This window comes from Sus scrofa, chromosome 16 (genome assembly GCF_000003025.6).
Source record: "Sus scrofa isolate TJ Tabasco breed Duroc chromosome 16, Sscrofa11.1, whole genome shotgun sequence".
NCBI lineage: Eukaryota > Metazoa > Chordata > Mammalia > Artiodactyla > Suidae > Sus > Sus scrofa.
In genome coordinates, this window is record NC_010458.4 from 51789856 (window position 1) to 51812748 (window position 22893).

Here is a 22893-nt window from a genome sequence, read left to right on the forward strand (position 1 = left end):
CCTTTGTTAAGGAACACGAGGAGTGTGTGTTTGATCTAGCTCACTGTGGGGTTTTTTCTTTATATGTGGAAATGAGAAGAAAAGAAAAAAAAAAAAAAAGGCTTACTAAGAGGTTGACCCTATCTGCCTAATTCCTGACTGTGCCCTCTTGCCCAAGAACAAATTGTCTGGAGTTCCCGTCATGGCTCAGTGGAAAGAAATCTGTCTAGCTTCCATGAGGACGCAGGTTCCATCCCTAGCCTCCCTCAGTGGGTTAAGGATCCGGCATTGCCTTGAGCTGTGGTGTAGGTTGCAGATGCAGCTTAGATCTGGCATTGCTGTGGCTGTGGTGTAGGCTGGCAACTACAGCTCTGATTCCACCCCTAGCCTGGGAGCCTCTGTATGCCGTGGGTGTGGCCCTAAAAAGACACACACACACACACACACACACACACACACACCAAAAAAAGAACCAGTTGTCCAGTTATTTAAAATGTGACATTAACCATGTATCTTTTCAGGTGCACGTCTCCCGGACCCCCTTGCGCTGCAATTCTTTAAAAGTCAATAGGTTGTTTCCTATCATCACTTTCGACTCTGTCATGTGATGAAAACTCTTCAGGTGCTTTTCTTACCATCTCGCCCCTGCTCACCCAAGCTTGACCTGTGGAGACGGCAGTCTCACCAGAACTAGCCCAGATCAGTGGTTAACCTCCCCTCGCCCTGCCCGGCTCATCACCCAGACGCTTCTCCATGACCTGCCCCCTTGGACCAGAAGTGGGTGAGGCTCCTCGTAGCCTCCGTGCTCTGCTCTCTGGAGAGCGTGGTGTCCCCGTGCCTTCCTTGTTGACCCCTCGAGACCTCCTGGTCGCTCTGCCCGAGCATGGCAGGGGGCTTGTCTCCATCCCCCACCTCTCTGGAGGCTGGATGTCTTCTTTCTGCTTTTGCCTGCCCCCTGCTTGTGTGACAGATCTTTGATCCTCAGCGTATATACGCTTTGTTGTTGTTTTAATGTTAAAGATAACAAATCTCATTTATTTATTTTATTTGTTTATTTATTTTTGGTCTTTTGTCTTTTTAGGGCCACACCCACAGCACATGAAAGTCCCCAGGCTCGGGGTCTAATAGGAGTTTTACAGTTGCTGGTCTACACCACAGCCACAGCAACGCCAGATCCGAGCCACGTCTACAACCTACACCACAGATGATGGCAACGCCGGATCCTTAACCCACTGAGCAGGGCCATGGATCAAACCCGTGTCCTCATAGATACTAGTCAGGTTTGTTAACCACTGAGCCACAATGGGAACTCCATGTTTTTTTTTAATTAAAAAAAATTTTTTTTACATGTGTTAATGATTTTATTTTATTTTTATTTTTTTAAATGATTTTTTATTTTTTCCATTATAGCTGGTTTACCATGTTCTGTCAATTTTCTACTGTCCAGCAAGGTGGCCCAGTCACACATACATATATATCTACATTCTTTTTCTCACATTATCCTCCATCATGTTCCATCATAAGTGACTAGGTGTAGTGACCAGTGCTAAACAACAGCACTTTTTTTTTAATTTTATACGCTTCACCACCATCTCCCCATGAAGGGATCTCCTTTAAGGCTCTTAGGAACCCACCCATTTGCTTGAAACAAACCTCCTCCATACCTTTTGGCATCTTGGATATTTCCCGAAACTCTCAGTGGCATCCTTTCTATATATGTCCCTGCCTATGGCCCATAGCCTCTGCCCAGATGGCACACTGGAGGTTCTGGTACTAATACACCCCCGTGGTCAGATGTCACCGAGCAAGTAGCGGTGCTGTCTGTTAGTAGGCGGTTAGTATGAAGACCCTCCGTCAGCATTCGGTGAGGTGGGGACACTTGGAGCCCTCCGTTACAAACACTGACCAGGGAAGGAATTGGAGTGGAATCCACCTTTGTACATTGATCAAACACAAGTGCCACGTGGTGGGGGCACACACTTGACGAAAGCCCAGTCCCTATTTGGGCAGAGCCCCGTGAGTAGTGGGAAGGAAGAAGATGTAAATTGACAATGGGATGTGTGTGCATGAGAAAGAGATAGGAACTCTTTTTTTGTTTGTTTGTTTGCTTGTTTGTATGGTTTGTTTTTAGGGCTGCACTCTCAGCATATGGAGGTTTCCAGGCTACGGGTCCATTTGGAGCTCTATCTGCTGGTCTACACCACAACCACAGCCACGGCAACGTGGAATCTGAGCCGCATCTGCAACCTACACCACAGCTCACAGCAATGCCGGATCCCCAACCCAGTGAGCAAGGCCAGGGATCAAACACGTGTCCTCACGGTTACCAGTTGCATTCATTACTGCTGAGCCACCACAGGAGCTCCGAAAGAGACAGGAACTCTTAACCTGTTTGAAGGGGATAAGAGTCTCTCAGCAGGGATAGTGGGTGAGGCGGGATAGGGCAGGTGTTCCAGGCAAAGGGAAAGGCATGGAATTATGAGAGAACATGGAGTATTGGGGGAACATGAGACGAGTGCAGGGGCGTCCCCGCTGTGGTGTAGTGGATTAAGCAGCTCCAGTCACTGCTGAGGCTTGGGTTCGATCCCTTGCCTGACACAGTGGGTTAAGTGTTGCAGCAGCTGCAACACAGGTCACAGCTGTGGCTCGGATTCAGTCCCTGGACTGGGAACTTCCACATGCCTTGGGTGCAACCATAAAAAAAAAGAAAGAAAGAAAAAGAAAAGATGAGCACGAAAGGTGTGCAAAGAAAGGAGACTGCAGGGGGGGACACATCTGAGTGTCCACTGAACCACTGCCCAATCTGAGAGTCGTAGGGTTGCACAGGGGACCTCAGATCATCAGGCCTTCCTTCTCTGGTTTGATTCCGGCCTCCCTTATCACGTCAAGCGAGTCCCACTCCCTGAAGCCCTTGCACTGCAGCTGTGAGCAGGGCTTTAGAGGACCGAGCGTGGGGCAGTCCAGGTGCTGTGGACCTCCAGCAGCAGGTACTGATGGCAGCCAGGAGTTTAGGTACCACTCAGGCCAGCCAAAGGCCACCACATCCTCGTCCTCCCAGATTGCTGAGAGTTGTCACCACTCCCTTACTACGCCGTATTCATTCTTGTTTTCTGCAGGCAAAATTCTCTTCCGACGGAGCCACATCCGGGACGTGGCTGTCAAACGCCTGATACCGATTGATGAATACTGTAAGGTAAGTTTGAGGAATGCCAGCACTTCCCTGTGTCTCGTGTCTTCCCCTTGGGTTTTTTCTTTTCTTTTCTTTTTCTTTTCTGACTAAAGGATGCCCATTGTGAAAGATCTATACAAGTGAAAAAAATGTAAAGAAATTAGAAAAACCAATCACTGATGATTTCTCAACTCAGAGACAACATTTATAAAGATTTTGCCGTATTTCCTTTCTCTCTTTTCTCTCTGTGTGCATTTCTTTATGGTGTTGAGACCATCCCATATGTTATTTTGTCATTCTTTCTCTTTTCTTTCATGTTGTAATTTAAGAATTTCCCCCATGCAATTAAAAATCTCCTTGAGCCTATTTTTCATGGCTGCATAGTATTCCACTGTGGGTGCAGGTTCTAGAAGTTACCTCTGTTGTTGAACAGGGCATCTGACTTCCAATCCCTCTGGAGTCTGTCTGCCTTTTGGTTATATTTCATTTGATGTGAGTCTGTGATCAGGAAAGAAGCATATTTTTCTTTTGTTTAGCTTCCTTTACCTTTAGTATTTATTTCTCTAACTTAAAATCATTAGCAGATTACTCAGCCATTAAAAAAAAAGAATGAAATAATACCATTAGTAGCAACATGGATGGGCCTAGAGATTATTATGCCAAATGAAATGAGTCAGACAAAGATAAACATCATATGATATCACTTATATGCTAAATCTAAAATATGATGCAAATGAACTTATTTACAAAACATAAACAGATTCACAGACGTAGAAGACAACTTTACAGTTTCCAAAGGGGAAAGTGGAGAAGAGGGGTAAATTAGGAGTTCGGTATTAGCAGGTACAAACTACTAAATATAAAATAGATAAACAGGGACCTACTGTATAGCACAGGGCACTATATTCAATATCTTGTAACAAACCATAATGGGAAAGGATGTGGAAAAGAATGTATAAGAATATATTAAAAACGGAATCACTTTGCTGTACATCAGAAACTAACACAACATTTGTAAATCGCCTATATTTCAATTTTTATAAGTTTTTTTTTTTTTATTTTTTTGCCTTTTTGCCATTTCTTGGGCCGCTGCCGTGGCATATGAAGGTTCCCAGGCTAGGGGTCTAATCGGAGCTGTAGCCACCAGCCTACGCCAGAGCCACAGCAACGTGGGCTCTGAGCCACGTCTGCAACCTACACCACAGCTCATGGCAACGCTGGATCCTTAACCCGCTGAGCAAGGCCAGGAATCGAACCTGGAACCTCATGGTTCCTAGTCGGATTTGTTAACCACTGAGGTTCGACGGGAACTCCTAAAAAGTTTTTATATAAAAGTAAAAACTAGCTAAATTATTTTAAAAAAATAATCACTAGTACTCTGATCGGAGAAGGGTTAGAACAACAAAAAATGCCTTAAAACAGAGCAGTGAATGCTCTCTCCCCCTAAGATCAGGAACGAAGCAAGGGTATCTGCTCTCTCTACTTCTCATCTACATTTTACTAGAGAGTCTAGCTGGTGGACACAAACAAGAGAAAGAAATAAAAGGCATACAGATCAGAAAGGAAGACGTAAAACTGCCTTGATTCACAGATGGCATGATTCTAGTGTAGAAAATCATGAGGAACCCACAAAAAATCCTGCGAAAACTAATAAATGAGCTCCATGAGATAACGAAATACGAGGCAAATATGCAGAAATCAATTGTTTCTATATACTAATAGCGAACAACCCAAAAGTGAAATTAGGAAAATAATTCCACTCATAATAGCATCAAAAAGAATAAAATAATTAGGAATAAATTCAGTAAAAGAAGTGTAAGATTTGTACACTGAAACTATAAAATACTGTTGAGAGAACTTAAAGAAGCTTCAAATTAATGGCGAGACATTTCATACTCATGGATTCGAAGACTCCATAGTGTTAAAATGGCAGTTCTCCCCCAGCTGATCTACTGAGTCAATCCAGTCTCTGACAAAATCTTGGTAGGCTTTTTTGTAGAAATTAACAAGCTGACCCCTAAAGTGTATAGGGAAGTGCCAAGGACTCAGAATAGCTGAAACAATTTTGATAAAGAAGAACAAGGAGTTCCCGTCATGGCTCAGCAGAAACGAATCTGACTAGCATCCATAAGGTTGCAGGTTCAATCCCTGGCCTTGCTCAGTGGGTTAAGGATCTGGCATTGCTGTGGCTATGGGGTATGCCAGCAGCTACAGCTCCAGTTCATCCTCTAGCGCAGGACCCTCCATATACCACAGGTATAGTCCTAAAAGGACCCCCCCCCCAAAAAAAAAGAAAGAAAAGGAGTTCCCGTCGTGGCACAGTGGTTAATGAATCCGACTAGGAACCATGAGGTTGCGGGTTTGATCCCTGGCCTTGCTCAGTGGGTTAAAGATCTGGCGTTTCGGTGAGCTGTGGTGTAGGTCGCAGACACGGCTCAGATCCCACGTTGCTGTGGCTGTGGCGTAGGCCGGCGGCTACAGCTCCTACTAGACCCCTAGCCTGGGAACCTCCATATGCCGTGGGAAGCAGCCCTAGGAAAGGCAAAAAAAGACAAAAAAGAAAAGACAACATCTGTCCAAAGAGTTAGACGCGGTTGTTCGTAGCAGCATTAATTCATAATAGCCCCAAATTGGAAGCATTCCATATATCCATCATCTGATAACTAGGTAAAGAAAATGTAGAATAGGCGTTCAATGGAATATTATCCAACAGTAAAATAAACAGAGTGAAATACTGATCAGAGTGGCACCATGAATGAACCTCAGAAACATGATGCCACGTGAAAGAAGCCAGATGCCAGAGATTGCATATTGCATGATTCCATTTACATGAAATGTGCAGGAAGGCACATTTTGAGAAACAGAAAGCAGATCGGTGGTTTCCTGGGCCTTGGGGCAGTGGATGTGGAGATTGATTGCAAGGGAGGTTGGAGAAAATTCTTGAGGAGATGGAAAATTCTAAAACGAGATGGTGGTGATGGTTGCCCAACTCTGTAATTTGCATTTGAATCATTGCATTGTGTACGAAGAAGAAGAACGGGGAACTTTTACAGTAGATAAATGATAGGGGGGCAGTGCGGCAGGACACCCCCTCTCTTGGCAGGAGACGTTATGAAGGGGAGAACACCGCTCCTGATCATTTTTATGGGGAATGACCTCATTTCATCCTTTCAGTAACCTTGAGAAGTAGGTTTTATTTTTTCCATTGTGTTGATGAGGAAATGGAGACCCAATAAAACTACAGTATTAATTTGGAGGGTTTGAGAGTTGAACCCAGGCCTTTTATAATTTCAGCATTCGCATACCATTCACAGCCTCTAAGAAAGTACAAAAAGGGATCCTTAGGAAGGGGTAGGACCAGGAGTTCCTGTTGAGCACAGTGGGTTCGGAACCCAGCTAGTATCCATGATGATACGGGTTCGATCCCTGGCCTCGCTCGGTGGGTTAAGCATCTGGCGATGCAGTGAGCTGTGGTGTAGGTCACAGACATGGCTCAGATCCCGTGTTGCTGCTACAGCTCTGATTTGACCCCTAGCCTGGGAACATCCATATGCCACAAGTGCAGCCCTAAAAGGGGGGGGGGGGGTAGGACCAGTCACTCGGCACAAAGGCAGGAAAGTTGACCTCTTCTGCTCTTTGTCATTTTCCAGACTTCTAGGGCCTACAATTTCCTTGTCCGGGCCTTGCTGGCAAGAACTTTGAACCCCTCAGGGTCACCTTGGCCAGCTAGTAAGTTCCAGCTGGTTCCTTTCCAGAAGCTGTTGTCTCAGCCCAAGTTGTGCTCTCTTGCTCTGCCCTGGACCACCCAACTTCTCTCCTGTCACATCTTGCTCTCACCCAGGGCTTCGCAAACCCCTGGACATTCGATTTGGAAAAGGAAATATAAAACCCGAAGGGATAAGGGACAGCAACAGCTGCCTGCATCTGGCTAGGCTTGGAATAGTCCAGAGATCATGAACTGACCTGAATTAACCACAGGGAAGAAAACTGCTTCTGTTAAATGAGCCTCATGGAAGTTACTGCCCCTGCTCTTAATGCCTCCTAAGATGCAGAACAGATATCTGGGGGTTTGGCTTGGCCACATTCCCTGGGCTTGGCTTCAAGGGAACTGTCTTCCTGGAAGGAGATGAAACCATCCCTTTTGTCACAAGGTCCGCAAAGTCTTTTAGAAACTTCATAGGCTTTCACATAACATTTGGTCTCTGTCGTTGACATTGGTGTGAGCTGACTTAAGGCAGTTTGATCTATCATGTTAGCCATGTTTTGATAGGAATTGGTAGTTTCCTGTAGGTAAAGATACAAGAGTGTTGTAGATGTCCCCCAGACTAGCTACCAACTAGGAAGAAGCATTTTGCTCTACCAGATCTATTAGAAAATAGATTAACTATTTTCTAATAATAATAGTTAATAGATTAACTATTTTAATAATAAATAATTATTATAATAATATAATTATAATACTACTACTAATAATAATAATTTTAATAATAGTTAATAGATTATTTTTCTAATAATAATAGTTAATAGATTAACTATTTTTCTAATAATAATAGTTAACAGATTAACTATTTTCTAATAGATCTGGTAGAGCAAAAGTTATATATAAATATACAGTTATATATAAATGTAATTAACAGAGTTTGGTGTTGGCACAAAGATGGCCAAACCATTGGAACAAAATAGAGAACCTGGAAACAGGCCCATGTGCATTTGGACACTTTGATACTGCCGAAAGCAACTTTGCAGATCACTGAAGAGAGGTGGGATTTGGGGGGGCGGGGCCACGCCTGAGGACATAAAGTTCTCAGGGCAAGGATCAGACCCAAGCCACAGCAGTGGCAATGCTGAGTCCTTAACTGCCAGGCCACCAGGGAACTCTGAAAGGTAGGATTTTTGAGAGGAGAAACCAGTGGATATCCCTGGAAAAAACAAATAATTGATAGCGACCCCTGACTCATACCACACATGTAATCATTTCCAAGGACATTAAAGACCTAAATGGAAGAGGCCATTAGGAAAGGGTTTAGAAGTTAAAAATGGGGGCCTCCCCGTCGTGGCTTAGTGGTTAATGAATCCGACTAGGAACCATGAGGTTGCGGGTTCCATCCCTGCCCTTGCTCAGTGGGTTAAAGATCTGGTGTTGCCGTGAGCTGTGGTGTAGGTCACAGATGTGGCTCAGATCTGGTGTTGCTGTGGCTCTGGTGTAGGCTGGCAGCTATAGCTCCGATTCGACCCCTAGCCTGGGAACCTCCATATGCCGCGGGAGAGGCCCTAGAAATAGCAAAAAAACAACCACAAAAAAAAAAGGAAGTTAAACATGGGAAAATGTCTTCATCATCGCAGCTGTAGAGGGACTTCTAAAGACACAAAAAGTACCAAGCATAGAAAGATTGATTTATTTGGCTACATTAAATTGAAGAACGTCTGTTCATCAAAAGACACAATGAAAACAACACCCAGGCAAATCCTACCACACATACAAGCATTTGTTTTGAAGCAGCTCCCTAAATAGTGGCTCAAGTTGTTCTGTAAACTCGCTGAAATACCAGCTGTCTTGTCTGACACTCCTTTGCAGGAAAGTTTCCTCAGTACAGATGCAGTGAGATCCTAGTGGCAGGATCCGCCAGTCCTAACCATGGACTGACAGTAAATCTTCAGGAAGAGACAGAACACGGAGGTTCTAGAATCCTGGGCCCAGGGCATCCTTTAAAAGGATGTGTGATGCTGGGCTGACCATGTTCTATTTATGCAAGGGCCATCTCACCTTCTACCGGTGAAGGAAATTCATTCTAACTGTTCTGCTGGTGTATGGAAGCTCTGGTGCTGGTCAGAGGTAAAGACAGCAGAAGCCCTGAAGCAGTCTTTTCTGAGGCGTTGCTGCTGCAGCTGGGGCAGGTCGCAGCTACAGCTCAAATTCGATCCCTGGGCCGGGGACTTCCACAGGCTGTGGGTGTGTGTGGGGGGGGAATAAAAAGAAAAACTGAGACTCCACCAAACTAAAAAGCATCTGTACAGCAAAGGAAATCATCATGAGAGTGAAAAGGCAACCTACAAATGGGAGAAAATGTTTGCAAATTTTAATTTAATTAATCCCCCAAATATATAAGGAACTCATCCATCTCAATAGCAAAAGAGCTAATAACCCAGTCTTAAAATGGGCTAAAGCCTCCAGAGAAGATAGCCACATGACAAACAGGTGTATGAACAGTTAACGTCAATAATCATCAGGGAGGAGTTCCCTTTGTGGCTCAGCGGTAATGAACCCAACTAGGATCCATGAGGATGTGGGTTCGATCCCTGGCCTCACTCAGTGGGTTAAGGATCCGGCATTGCCATGAGCTGTGCTGTAGATCACAGATGCGGCTTGGATCCCTCATTACTGTGGCTGTGGTGCAGGCCAGTGGCTGCAGCTCTAATTTGACCCCTAGCCTGGGAACCTCCGTATGCCGTATGCCGTGGGTGTGGCCCTAAAAAGCAAAATAAAAAATAAAATTTCTTGCAGTTCCCATTGTGGCGCAGGAGAAACAAATCCAACTAGTATCCACGAGGATGTGGGTTCGATCCCTGCCCTCGCTCAGTGCGTTAAGGATCTGGTGTTGCCGTGAGCTGTGGTGTAGGTCACAGACACAGCTCAAATCCCACCTTGCTGTGGCTGTGGCGTAGGCTGGCAGCTGTAGCTCTGATTTGACCTCTAGCCTGGAAACTTCCCTGTGCCACACCTTCGGCTCTAAAAAGACAAAAAAAAATAAAATTTCTTCCATTAAAAAAAAAAAAAATCAGGGAAATTAGATCCAAACGACAATGAGATTTCACCTCACACCTGTCAGGATGGCTGTTACCAAAAACAGCAACAGACTTCCCTGTGGCTTGGTTTGCAGCTGTGGTGTGGGTTCAATCCCTAGCCCCAGAACTTCCACACAATGTGGGCATGGCCGAAGGACGGAAGAAGAGAAAACGAAAGAAAAGAAGGGAGGAAAAACCAACCAATAACAAGATAAGTTTCGGTGAGGATATAGAGAAATTGGGAACCTGGCACATTGTGGGTGGGAATGCAAAATGCCACCACCATGAAAAACAGCACGGAGAGTCCTCCAAAAATTAAAAATAGAACTAGCATATAGTCAATCCTATTTCTGGATATTTGTCCAAAGGAATTAAAGTCAGGATCTGCAAGAGATACGAAGACTGCCATGTTCATTGCAGCACTATTCACAATAAGCCAAGACGTAGAAACAGCCTAAATGTGGCCAATACACGAAATGGGAGACTATTCAGCCGTTAAAAAGAAGGAAGTTCTGCAACACGTGACAATGTGGACAAGCCTGAATTATGCTCAGCGAAATAAGCCAGTCACAGAAAAATCAAAAATGATAGGATTCCACTTACATGAGGCATCTGAAATCGTCAAATTCGTAAAGTCAGAGAGTAAAAGGGTGGTTGCCAGGGGCTTGTGGGGAGGGGGAACATGAGGAGTTACTAAGCAGTGGGCATCAGGTTGCAGTCAAGCAAGATGATCAGTTCTAGAGGCCAGCGATACCACAGCCAGCAGTACCACACTGTGCCTTCTTTCTAGCCGAGGCGTTGTTATTTAACTGAATCAGCTCGCTGACTCTAAAATCACCTCCGGAAGCAGCACACCGTTGTATTGATGTGGTCCAAAAAGCCAGAGGCTTGAGTGTTTATCAAGCAGCTAGTATGTGATGGAGTATGTGATGGAGACCTTACAGCCACTTCCTCACTTATTCTGTGGCACAACCCTCCGAGAAGGGTGATGGTTATTTCCATTTTACAGATGAGCAGACTGAGGCTCAGAGGCTCAGAGGAGAGGGGACGTGGCCAGAGCCAGGACCAGGAGCTGGATCTGTCTGACTTTTCCTAATTACCCTCAGCAAGCAGGACTTGCCCGCCTCCCCTCCACTCTTGCCCCTGCATCAGCTGGCCACATCTGTCCAAAGGGCCAGCATCCCAGGCGGAACAGAACCAGAGTTTTCCTGGAACTGTGATTCTTTGTCATTGCTGAGCGAACATAAGATGATTCTGGAGCATTTCAGAAGCAGAGCTATTGCTGTGCCCCAGGTCATGTTTTTGCTCTTAGCCTGTCCTTCCAAAATGAAAGGGGCAAGTAGCTAAGCACTGGGCACTGGCTTTTAGAAGTAACTTGGCTTTATGTGACGTTTTGGGGGTTTGGTTTGGCTTTTACCTCCTCGGAACTGCTCAAAACCCCATGAGAACGTGGCATTCTTGGGAGGTTTCCATGGGCCTCGTTGTCTCTCCTGCACTGGTCCATTCAGGGCCTCAGCCCCTTTCAGCAGAGACACCCTGGGGGGCCGCCTCTAGGTGGGGACCTCACCATCCCAGGGCTTACCCAGCTCTACCCAAACAGGGCCATGTCCGGGCCTCTCCCTCACATCATTTATCCAGCAGATGCTCTGATCAGATCCTCCCAGACTGTCTGGGCATGTAAGGAAGAAACAGTGGATTTGGGCTGCAGGAACTGGAGTCGGCTGGCTTGGGGCTCAGGTCCTTCCCCAGAACCTCCGTTTCTCTATCTCTAAAGTGGGCCCGCCCTTTCAGGATTCTATGATGTGATGCAGACGAATGCATTTTAGGAGCCATCAAGTGCTGAGCCAACAGAAGGGAATGTTGGTTTTGCAGTCTGGGGGGAGCCACAAGATTTCTGCACACAAAGCAGCCAGGACACACCGCAGTCCAGCGTATAATCAGCTCCTTCATTATGTGGTTGCAACTGCAAGAGCTGCAGGATTTCAGAGGAGAGAGCGACCCACGGGGAGCCACAAGACAGCAGGAGAGTGAATACTCACTGCTCCAAACCAGAAAGAGGAAGGGGTCAGAAGTGGGAGGTGCGAGGAGTCTGCTCTCTCCCCCTTGGGCTCTCTGCCTCTGTGTCTTTTTTTTTTTTTTTTCTGTACCCGCAGCACTTGGCAGTTCCCTGGACCATCTCTGCCTCTGGCCTGGAAAAGCCTGGTCCCTGGGGATTTGCTGCAGAGCAGACACTACTTCAAGGCTAATTAAAAAAAAAAAAAAAAATCAAGGCGCCATAAGTACCAGGTCCTTGAAGTCAGCATCCTTCATCTCAGGATAGAGAGGGACAGTTACCAGAGAAGATGCCCTACTTAAACCATGTCCATCCAGCTTACTGAATTTCCCACTTTAGGTTTGGGGCAGATCATACCTCAGGAGGGGGGAAGCAGCTTGAAGTCAGAGCCTGACTCAAGGATCATGTCCCATTAGCACCCCACGTGACTATCGAGGGGTGAATGCTTAAACAAAATGTGTTGTAAACATACACTGGAATATTATTCAGCCTTGAAAAGGAAGAACATTCTGACACGTGCTATCACATGGATGAACCTGAGGACATTCTTCCAAGTGATATAAACCAGTCACAAGAGGACAAATACTGTAGGATGGCACTGATACAAGGTACCTAGAATAGGCAAATTCGTGCAGCAGAAAGTCAAATGGAGGTTGCCGGGGACTGGGGAGGGGGAACAGAGTAGTGCTGTTGGATAGGGGCAGGGTGTCATCTTACAAGGGGAAGAGCTCTGAGGATGGATGGTGGGGATGGTTGCACAGGAGCAGGAATGTCCTCGGTTGCCACTGAGCTGTGCACTTAACGCTGGTGACGATGATAACGGTGCTCTGTGTATTTTACCGCAATTAAAACGTTTTAAACATCAGAACAATAAATCATGTAGGATCAAAGTACCTCCCCCTGAAAACCCTGTGGAAGGCACCCCATTGGAGACCCCCATCCATCTCTCTATTAGGGGGTCACAGCCCAGGTGCAGGGCTGGAAAATCACTTTGGGTGGGGGTAGCCTTTAGAGGCTTCTTGTACAGAAAAGAAAAGGCATGTCTTTTCCATCGCAGACTCACACTCAGCGTGGCAGGAGGGCATACGAGACACAGCAGGGGACCGGGACCTGCGGAGAGAGCAGGGTCCCGCCTCACCCCACAGCATGTCAGTGCTGCTTAAAATCGTGCACCTATGCTGGCCCTCTCCCTGCGCAGAAGTTTATAATAAAGTGTGTACATGGGAGTTCTCGTCGTGGCTCAGTGGTTAATGCATCCAACTGGGAACCATGAGGTTGCGGGTTCGGTCCCTGCCCTTGCTCAGTGGGTTAAGGATCCGGCATTGCTGTGAGCTGTGGTGTAGGTTGCAGATGCGGCTCGGATCCCGCGTTGCTGTGGCTGTGGTGTAGGCCGGCGGCTACAGCTCTGATTAGACCCTTAGCCTGGGAACCTCCATATGCCACGGGAGCGGCCCAAGCAATGGCAAAAAGACAAAAAAAAAAAAAAAAAATTAAATTAAATAAAAAAAAATAAAGTGTGTGCATGAAATAACCCTATGGCACTCCAATGAATATCCTCAGAACCCGTGCCCGGGGGCTTATGTAAGTATTTGTTAAATAAGCTGTTTATTCATTACAGAGCCATGTCTTAGTTTCAGATGCTTTCATGATGGGATGTCCTCTATAATTCTGTCCTTCAGTGCTAGGCATGCAGAAGACGTCTATTGAATCCTTGAGTGAATACCCGTTGGTAGATAAATGTATTAAATACCCAGGCCCACTTCGTGTCCCTCACCCCCACCTCCCTATCCAGCCCGTCGGCAGGGACAGTTGAGGCTCCTTTGACGGATGAGCCAAGGGGGCAGATGAACGTGGACTTGGGCAGGGGGACGTCCCGGAGGTTTCAACCTCTAATACGGGAACGTCTAACCTCTTCCTAATTCATAAATAGTCCCTTCACTTGCAAACCTCAGATCCCTGAGTTCGGAACATGCAGGCAGGTTGGAAACAACCCAGATGTTCCCTGCAGGCCACTGGTTGGATAAAGCATGAGCTAGCTGTCCACAGACATCCAATAGGAGGGGTGTCACAGAAGAAAAAGACACAGGGAGTTCCCGTCGTGGCTCACTGGTTAACAAACCCGACTAGGATCCATGAGGATTCAGGTTCGATCCCTGGCCTCGCTCAGTGGGTTAAGGATCTTGCATGGCTGTGGCTGAGGTGTAGACCCAGCAGCTGTGGCTTCAATTCGACCCCTGGCCTGGGAATTGCCGTGGGTGCAGCCCTAAAAAGTGAAAAGAAAAAGAAAAATGACACAGCATGAAGTTCACAATTTTTAAAAAATTTTTGTTGAAGTAGAGTTGATTGGCCATGTTGTATTAGTTTCCGGTATACAGCAAAGTGGTTCAGTTATATATTCGTGTGTGGGTGTGTGTGTACATACATATATAATGGGTGTGTATATGAACCCATATATGTGTATACTTTTTCAGCTCATTTTCCGTTCTGGTTTATTACAAAATATTAAATATTGTTCTGTATGCTATACAGTAGGACCTTGTTCACAATTTGTTGTTTTCTCTAAATGTGTGCGTGTTATTTGTCCAGATATGCTTGTAATATATATATGTGTGTGTGTGTATACAGACCATGTGTGTGTGTGTGTGTGTGTGTGGTCCCCAAACCAGCAGTGGCAACATCACCAGGGAACTTGGCTAGAAACGCACACTCTCAGGCCCCACGCCAGACCTACTGAATCCAAAATTCTGGGGGTGGGGCCCAGTCCCCCGGGTGACAGGGATGCCTGCCCGGGTTTGAGGAAGGCCCCTGGGCCATCCTGGCACCCCGCCCCTTCCTTTGGGCTCATCCACATGTCTCTTCCACAGGCTCTGATCCAGCTGCCCCCCTACATATCTCAGTGTGATGAGGTGCTGCAGTTCTTTGAGACAAGACCTGAGGACCTGAATCCCCCCAAAGAGTAAGTTGGTCTGTGGATGTCCCCAACGCCCACTCTCACAGCCCCGCTCCTGCCAGGAGGCAATGGAGGAAAGCTTAGTAAGAATTAAACCAGATTCCATCAATGGAGCCCTGGCTGGGCCTCATTCCATGCAGCCTTCCCAGGGACTGCAGGTAGCGAGAGGTGAGTTTTACAGGTGAGGGAGCCAGCCGAGTGCACGCCTCAGTCCTCTAACGCCCCACGCTTACCCCGGTGCCTGAACGGGGAGACCGTGAGCCCTCGACGCAGGGACTGTGTGCCTTGTCCTGGAAAGTGGGTGCGCCCAGGATGGTCGGGGCATGAATGATCGAGTGACTGCGATCTGCTTGAAGTCCCATTGCCTGAGTGACAGGCCCGGGGGGTGATCCCAGCCGGCCTCCAAAGCTGTCCAGACCTCCACCTGTTCCCGTAGCAGACAGGTGCAGGTCAGCGCATGCCTCCAGCCGCCCAGTCACAGAATGTCAACACCCCCTAGCTGCCAGCCCTTCCACACCAAGAATTGATGGCACCAGCAGCCCTGCCAGCGTGAAACACTGATGTCAACGTGGTGCTTTTTTTAAAAGCCCTTTCTGGGGAAGAAACATCATATGTGTCCGCAAAAAAGAAGGAGTCTGTCTAACAGAGAAAGCAGAGTGGGGGAGGAGGACGGAGACCACAGGTGCTAGGGCAGTCCTGGGTCATAGGAGCGAGACCTGGCAGGGTCGGGTGTCCATTTGGGCCCTGTCAAGAAGGGCCGAGAAGGGCCAGCGAGGCTCTGTTTTGGGAGAAACATGACCTGCTCCTCTTTGCACTGAGCTTAACTCACTGCCCCGAACAGCAATAAATGACCCAGGCTGACATCAGTTAAACAATGATGGGCTAAACACATTACGTAGCTTGAGCTAGCAGGACTCATGTTCCTTTCTGGAAGTGAATCTGTTGATATTACAAAGCTTACTTTTTAAATGGACCTGTAAGGAGAAAGCATCAAAGTTTTAACGCGTAAAATCAGGATGGATATGTATAGACAGGCAGTGACATGTAGAATCAAGTTCAGCAGCCACAGAGAGTGAGCCGATCACCCAGGACTAATGGTTTAACTACCACACAGAAGATAAACTTAACTTTCTACAATCAGCGTATTATAATAAATACTGTTTCCTGTGACAAACACAGAGAAGGTGAATACGGCTTCTGAGAGCCAGCACTTGGGAGCGTGGGGATGGCGTTCCGTAAAGGACCACAGTAAATCTTTTGAATGAGAACATCACAAGGGAACGCGTTGCTGACACATGGACTTTTTTGGAAAGATACAGAATAAGTGTAAATCTGCTAATGGGCCTGCAGCCCATCCCGGCCAATATTTCTGTGCTTGCTGTCTTTAGCATCTGTGCCTGGTAAACATACCCCAGCTTTTCTCGACATAACAAGACATGGTGAAATATTCTCAAGGGACCTTTGTGTCCAGCCCTCCCAGGAGTTCTGGATAAAACTGCAAAATCAGGCTTGAAGCCCCTGGCTTCGATTCTCCTTTCTAGATGAGGCGAATCAAAGGACATGGAGCTTGCAGTGTTCAGTTTCCACTTCATTCTCTCCTAAAACTGCCAGGCAGGAGCTGTCATCTTCATTTTATGATGAGGAAGTTGAGGTTTCAAATAACGAGACTCACCCAAGGTCATACAGTTTGAAAGAGGTGAAGGTGAATTTCCAATTTCCTCCAGGTCTGCCTAAGCCTTTTTGTTTTTGGTTTTGGTTTGTTTGGTTTTTTGTTTTTTGTTTTTGGGTTTTTTTTTTTTTTTTTTTTTTTTTTTTTTTTTTTTTTTGGCTTTTTAGGGCCACACCCACAGCATATGGAAGTTCCCAGGCTAGGGGTCGAATCAGAGCTGTAGCCTCTGGCCTACACCACAGCCATAGCAACTTAGGATCCAAGCCATGTCTGAAACCTACACCACAGCTTATGGCAACACCAGATCCGTAACCCACTGAGCAAGGCTAGGGATCAAACCTGCATCCTCATGGATGCTTGTCGGATTCATTAACCACTGAGCCAGGACAGAAACTCCTGCCTGAGTCTTAACAGAAGCTCGGTGCTGGCTCTGTGTGTGTGCCTCCCACACGAGGCATCACCAGGGTTAAAGGAATCTGGGTTTGCATTCGGGTACATCCAGCTTCAAATTCCGCTTCTACCACACGTAGGCTTTTTAGCATTAGGACTCAGTTTCCCTCCTTGTGAAATGGGAATGACCGTGTGCCTACGATTACAGTGACCGTGGAATGGCTGCCACGAGTAGAAATTCCAGGAACTTGCCAGATGCTCAGAAAGGCGGCTCGTGGTATTTTTCCTCTCTGGACACCCAAGCTTAGCTGCTTTTACTCCAGGTGTCCAGGTGATAGACCTTCTCAGGGATGGTGGCTTGGTACCTTTCAAGCCGAGTGGTTCTGGGCGCTCGACTTCTCATCCTTGCGCCTGTCCCCTCTCTTGGGGGTTGGGTCCGATGACACCTCCCCTGCAGCCTTGCTTGGGAACCCACTGCCAAGTTGTGGGGAGAAGCACTTGGCGAGTGCTCCGCAAACCTGACTTGGTGGCCACAGAAGAAGGAACTCCAGCCCCGACCTGGGTGTGGGTTCCTTGGGCCACAGGTTTAGAGACGCCTAGATTTTCCTTCTGCCTCATCTTAGCATCCCAGAGATCCTAACTTTGGAGGGATCATGGGAGAATCCAATACAAGCTTTCTTCCTTTTCCCGAGAAAAATGCCCCAGTTCTAGGAGGCCCTCACTTGTGCCAAATCCCATTCAGGGACTTGAGGTTAAGAACTGCCGCCCAGGCGCCCCTTCCGAATGTGAGTGGTTGGATGTCTTTGGCCTCCTGCCTGACGAGGGCGGGTGAGTGGATCCCCAACCTCCGAGCAGGCCTCAGCCCAGCTTACTGACAGGAATGGGAGAGAGCCAGGCCAGGGCAGCTGTGCTTGAAGCGTCTGGGCACCTTGGTGCAGGAAGGATGCTCGGGGAAAGTGGGGTGGAGCCAGCCCTCTAGGGAGCCAGAGTGTCAGGGAGGAGCTTTGTCATGCTCTCTGGTGGCCACTGTAGGACCTTCCCCCCTTGCCGGCTTGTGCTTGTCAAAGCTTGTGCTTGTCGAAGAAACACGGAGGGAGTTCCCATCATGGCTCAGCAGTAGTGAACATGACTAGTATCCATGAAGATGCTGGTTCGATCCCTGGCCTCGCTCATTGAGTTAAGGATCTGTCATTGCTGTGAGCTATGGTGTAGGTTGCAGATGCTGCTTGGATCCCACGTTGCTGTGGCTGTGGCGTAGGCTGGTGGCTGCAGCTCCGATTCAATCCCTAGCCTGGGAACTTCCATGTGCCTCAGGTGCGGCCCTAAAAAGCCAAAAGAAAGAGAAAGAAAGAGAGGAGGGAGGGAAAGAAGGAAGGAAGGAAGGAAAGGAAAGGAAAGAACAGGAAAGGGAAGGAAGGAAGGACACGGAACCGGGGGTTCTGGACCCAGCACTGTTCCCCGTCAGGAGTGCCAGCATTGGTCATCCGTTCAGGAAGTGGGGATCGAGGGCTTGCCAAGGGCTGGGCATGGGGGCCACAGAGATGATGTGGCAGATGCAGTCTGTGCCCACAGGGAGTTTACAGCCTGCTGGCCAGGCAGCCAGCTGGTCTGCCTGGGCAGAGCCATCCCCTCCCCTCCTTTTTGGCCTCCCTTATGTCAGCTGTAAATGAGACCGAGTCAGCTGCCCTACCCACACTGTGGGTTATTGGGAGACTGAAATGAAATAGTGGTGGGCAAATTAGGACATGACCAGCAGCTAGTTTTCTGGAGTTTGGGGCTGAAATCGTGATGCGCTGCCCTCCCCCCACCACCAGGTATTATGTCATCGTTACAGCTTAGACCTTCCCCGCGTTTCCTGGAGTTAGAGTTTTGTTCTTAAACTTTTAAGGAGCGTCCATTTCCTGACTTCTTAAATGGGAATAGCAGTATAGCCATCCCTCATTCTCAGCAGGGGGATTGGTTCCAAGACCCCGCCCCCCCAACACCAAAATCCCCAGATGCTCAATTCCCTTACATAAAATGGCATAATGTTTGCTTGTAACCTGTGCCCATCCTCCCATATACTTTAAATTATCTCTAGATTATTTGTAATACTTAGTGCAATATACATGCTCTGCAAATAGTTGCCAGGGACACAGCAAATTTAAGTTTTGCTTTTTGGAATTTTGTGGAATTTTTTTTTTTGAAGCATCTTCAGTCCGAGGTTGGTGGAATTCGTGGATAAAGGACCCACAGTCGTGGCGAGGCTTGGATCTATGACGTGTGTGAAGTGCTTAGCCATCGTAGGCACACCGTTTTCATACCTCCTCAGCTACCAGGCCAAGGTGCTTGGGTTCTACAATCTTTTATGAGGCCGTAAGAGAGAAGCTCGTTGGTCTGTTTGATTGTCATGGGTCACTGGGTACCATGTGGAGATGCTCCTTCTGACACAGGAAGACCAGAGGCTTTCCTTGCAGGCTTTCTAGATGGCTCTCCCTTTCCCCACGTCTCTGGGCAAAAGTCAGCACACACAGGGTCAACTCACTCAAACACATTCATTCCCAGCCATTTCCTGCAACTGCCACCCACACAGAAAGCCCAGAAAAACCAGCCCAGTTCCTGCCTTCAGGGGCTTTGAGGGCTGGTGGGCATTTCTTGAGCTAGAAAAGAGTCAAGTGGAAGCCGTTGCCTCCAGCTCTTGACTCAAGAGTTGGAAGGGGAAAATCTCTTTGCTTGTTTTTGCTGTTGGTTTTACTGGTTTTACTATGGATTTGTATAGGCTATTTAAATAGTAAGGAATTCGCTTTTGCCATATTTGTGGTAAATATTTGTCCCTTTTATGGTGCGTTTATATTTCATTTCTGGATTTTATGAGGTACATAAGTTTTGTATTTGGGGGAAGTCAAATCTGGTGACCATTTTTCAACTGACTTCTTTGATTCGCTTTCAGGCTAGAAAGGCAGTCCTCGTTCCGACACAAGATAGTTCCCTTAGGGTTTTTTAAATGTTTGATTTATGGTTTGGACTTTCTTTGAAGATTTACTCAGAGTTCCCATCATGGCTCAGCAGTAATGAGCTTCACTAGCATCCATGAGGACATGGGTTCAATCCCTGGCCTCGTTCAGTGGATTAAGGATCCAGCATTGCCGTGAGCTGTGGTGTAGGTCAAAGACACAGCTTGGATCCCACGTTGCTGTGGCTGTGGTATAGGTCGGCAGCTGCAGCTCCAATTCAACCCCTAGCCTGGGAACCTCCATATGCCACGGGTGCCATCCTAAAAAAAAAAAAAAAAGATTAAATCAATTGGACTTCATTTCAATATATGGCATGTGGTGAGAATCTTAAGGTTTTTTTCCTACATTTAGAACCTTTTGACCAGCTAGAAGAAATCTTATGGCTCCATTTATTTAAAAAACAAAAATAAGAAGTTCCCCAGTGGCCTAGTGGGTTAAGGATCTGGCATTGTCACTGCTATGGTTCCCTGGCTCAGGAATTTCCGCATGCCGCAGGTGCAGCCAAAAAGCCCAAAAAACAAAAACAAAAGCCCACAACCTATAGTGTTTAATGATCACCGCCTTTCTATTTTTGGGAGTAATGGAAGAGAAAAATAGCACCTGCCCTCAGGAGGCTTCTGTACTGGTGGGAAAGTTCATATATGCATGCGTGCACACATGCACGCACATACACACACACACACAGAACATCTACTAAAAATACAAACTACGGCCTAGACTGTACCCAGAAAAGCACAAAGTAACTGAGCTAAGCTTACCAGCATCCTGCTGGAGTATCTGCATATGGTTCCAAGAGTCTTCCTAGAAAGGGAAGTTTCCAGTCTCTTTGTCCATTCCCCGCTGTGTGACCTTAGACAAGTGACTTGACGTCTCTGTTTCCGCATCAGTAAAGTGGGCGTGGCTAAGCTTGCTCACATCTTAGTTAAGCAACATCCTGCTCCTAAAGGGCAGTGATAGTGTCAGGCACATGGCAGGATGCTTTGCTGTCCCTAAGCCAGGCTTTGAAGGGAAAGGAAGGAAGAAAGGAAGGAAGGAAGGGAGGGAGGGAGAGAGGGAGGGAAGGAGGGAGGGAGGAAGGAAGGAAGGAAGGGAGGAAGGGAGGAAGGGGGCAGGTTGCTGAGGGCCCCGGGGTGGCTCTGGGGCCCCCGCAGGCAATCTCAGTTGGCCCTTGGTTGTTGTTTAGTGGGTAATGAGTTAGGGATTGAGATGGAAATTGGGAGTCTTGCCCAGAAGTTTCTAGGGAAAGAAAGGATGGCTTCCAGATGGTGCTCTTAGAGGAAGCTTTCTGCTGCCATGCCTGGGAAAACTTGGGACTACCCTGAGCATGTCACAGAGAGAAAATAATGTGCCTGCTTGAGCCCACACAAGCTGCAGCTTGAACCCAAGAGCCCACCCACCACCACCGCTGCCCCTCACTGCCCCCCCCCACCCTTCGGCCGGGACAGTGAGGCAACTAGTGAGGATACATGGCAGTGAAGGAGCCAAGATTTCAGGTGTCCCCGACCATGGCTCAGGTCACAGACCTGGGTGGTGGCAGGAGGAGAGAGCCCTTTACACGGAAGCAGACTTAAGAGATCGTTGCTGGTATGTCTCGGAGCTGGGAGGACCGTCCAGGTGGGTCAGGAGAGCGGCCTCCAGCTCGGCTTCCTGGGTCCCAGTTGTGGGAGAGGTGCCTGCTCTCTCTGAGCCTCAGTGTCTCCATCTGCAAAAGAGAGTGACCCTCAAAGGTTGTCCTGAGGATTCAGTGGGTCAGTCCAGGTACAGCCCTCTGACCAGGACCACTGTCCACGGTGAATGCCAGGAAATGTGAGCAAGGATTTCCACGGTCACCCTGGCCTTCTCCTGAGCAGGGGCAGTGACACGGCGCCTCACTGGGTAATGCCTGCCTGGAGGACATCACTGCTGACCAGCCAGGTCCAGCCCTGGGCCAGGGCTTAGCTGAGCCCCTCCCCAACCTCGCGATGACACCAAAAGCAGTATTACCTGGTGGTTAAAAACCCAGACTTTCAAATTAGATATGAAATAGACGTTTCTCCAGAGAAGATGCGCAAATGCCCAATCAGTGCACAGAAAGATTCTTGGCATCCTTAGCCGTCAGGAAATGCGAGTCCCAAGCAGAGGGAGGTACCACTTCACACACTAGCGTGGCTAGAATGGAAAAGACGAGAAGACGGATAGCAGCAAGTGTGCCTGAGAATGTGGAGAAGTTGGAACCTCCCGACGTTGCTGGTGGGACGTGCAGTGGTGTAGCTGCTGGGGCAGACAGCCTGGCAATGCCTCGGAAGTTCCGTATAAAGTTACTGTGTTACCTAGCGATTCCATTCCTATAATGGAAATAAAAATAAATGTCCACACAAACACTCGTGCACAAAATGCATAAAAGCATTACCTGTAATAGGCAGAAAGTAGAAAAACCCAAACGCCCATCGGCTGGTGAAGAGATAGTGGTTTATCCACACAGTGGGATAGTATTCAGCCACAAAATGCAATGAGACGCTGACGCGCGCTACAACGGGGATGACCCTTAAAACTATTATGCTCCATGAAAGAAACCAGTCACAAGAAGCCACCTATTGTATGATTCTATTCATAGTAGATGTCCAAAATAGATTTAAGAGAGATAGCAAGCATATTTCTAGTTGTCAAGGGGCAGGAGGCATGGACATGGAAAGTAACTGCTAATGGGTACAGGGTTTCTTTTTGGAGTAATGAATTTTTTTTTTTTTTTTTTAGGGCCACACCTGCAGCATATAGAGGTTCCCAGGCTAGGGGTCCAGTCAGAGCTATAGCTGCCAGCCTACACCAGAGCCACAGCAATGCGAGATCCGAGCCAGTCTTCAACCTACACCACAGCTCACGGCAACACCGGATCCTTAACCCACTGAGCGAGGCCAGGGATCGAACCTG

General features: G+C 47.5%; 1 protein-coding gene across 1 annotated transcript in view; it reads left to right on the forward strand.

Moving 5' to 3' along the window:
- Positions 1 to 22893, forward strand: part of SH3PXD2B (SH3 and PX domains 2B) — a 125605-nt gene that overhangs the window by 56686 nt on the left and 46026 nt on the right. Inside the window, 2 exon segments of the mRNA XM_021077089.1 lie at positions 3096 to 3172; positions 14849 to 14940. Coding sequence (XP_020932748.1) covers positions 3096 to 3172; positions 14849 to 14940 — 169 coding nt within the window.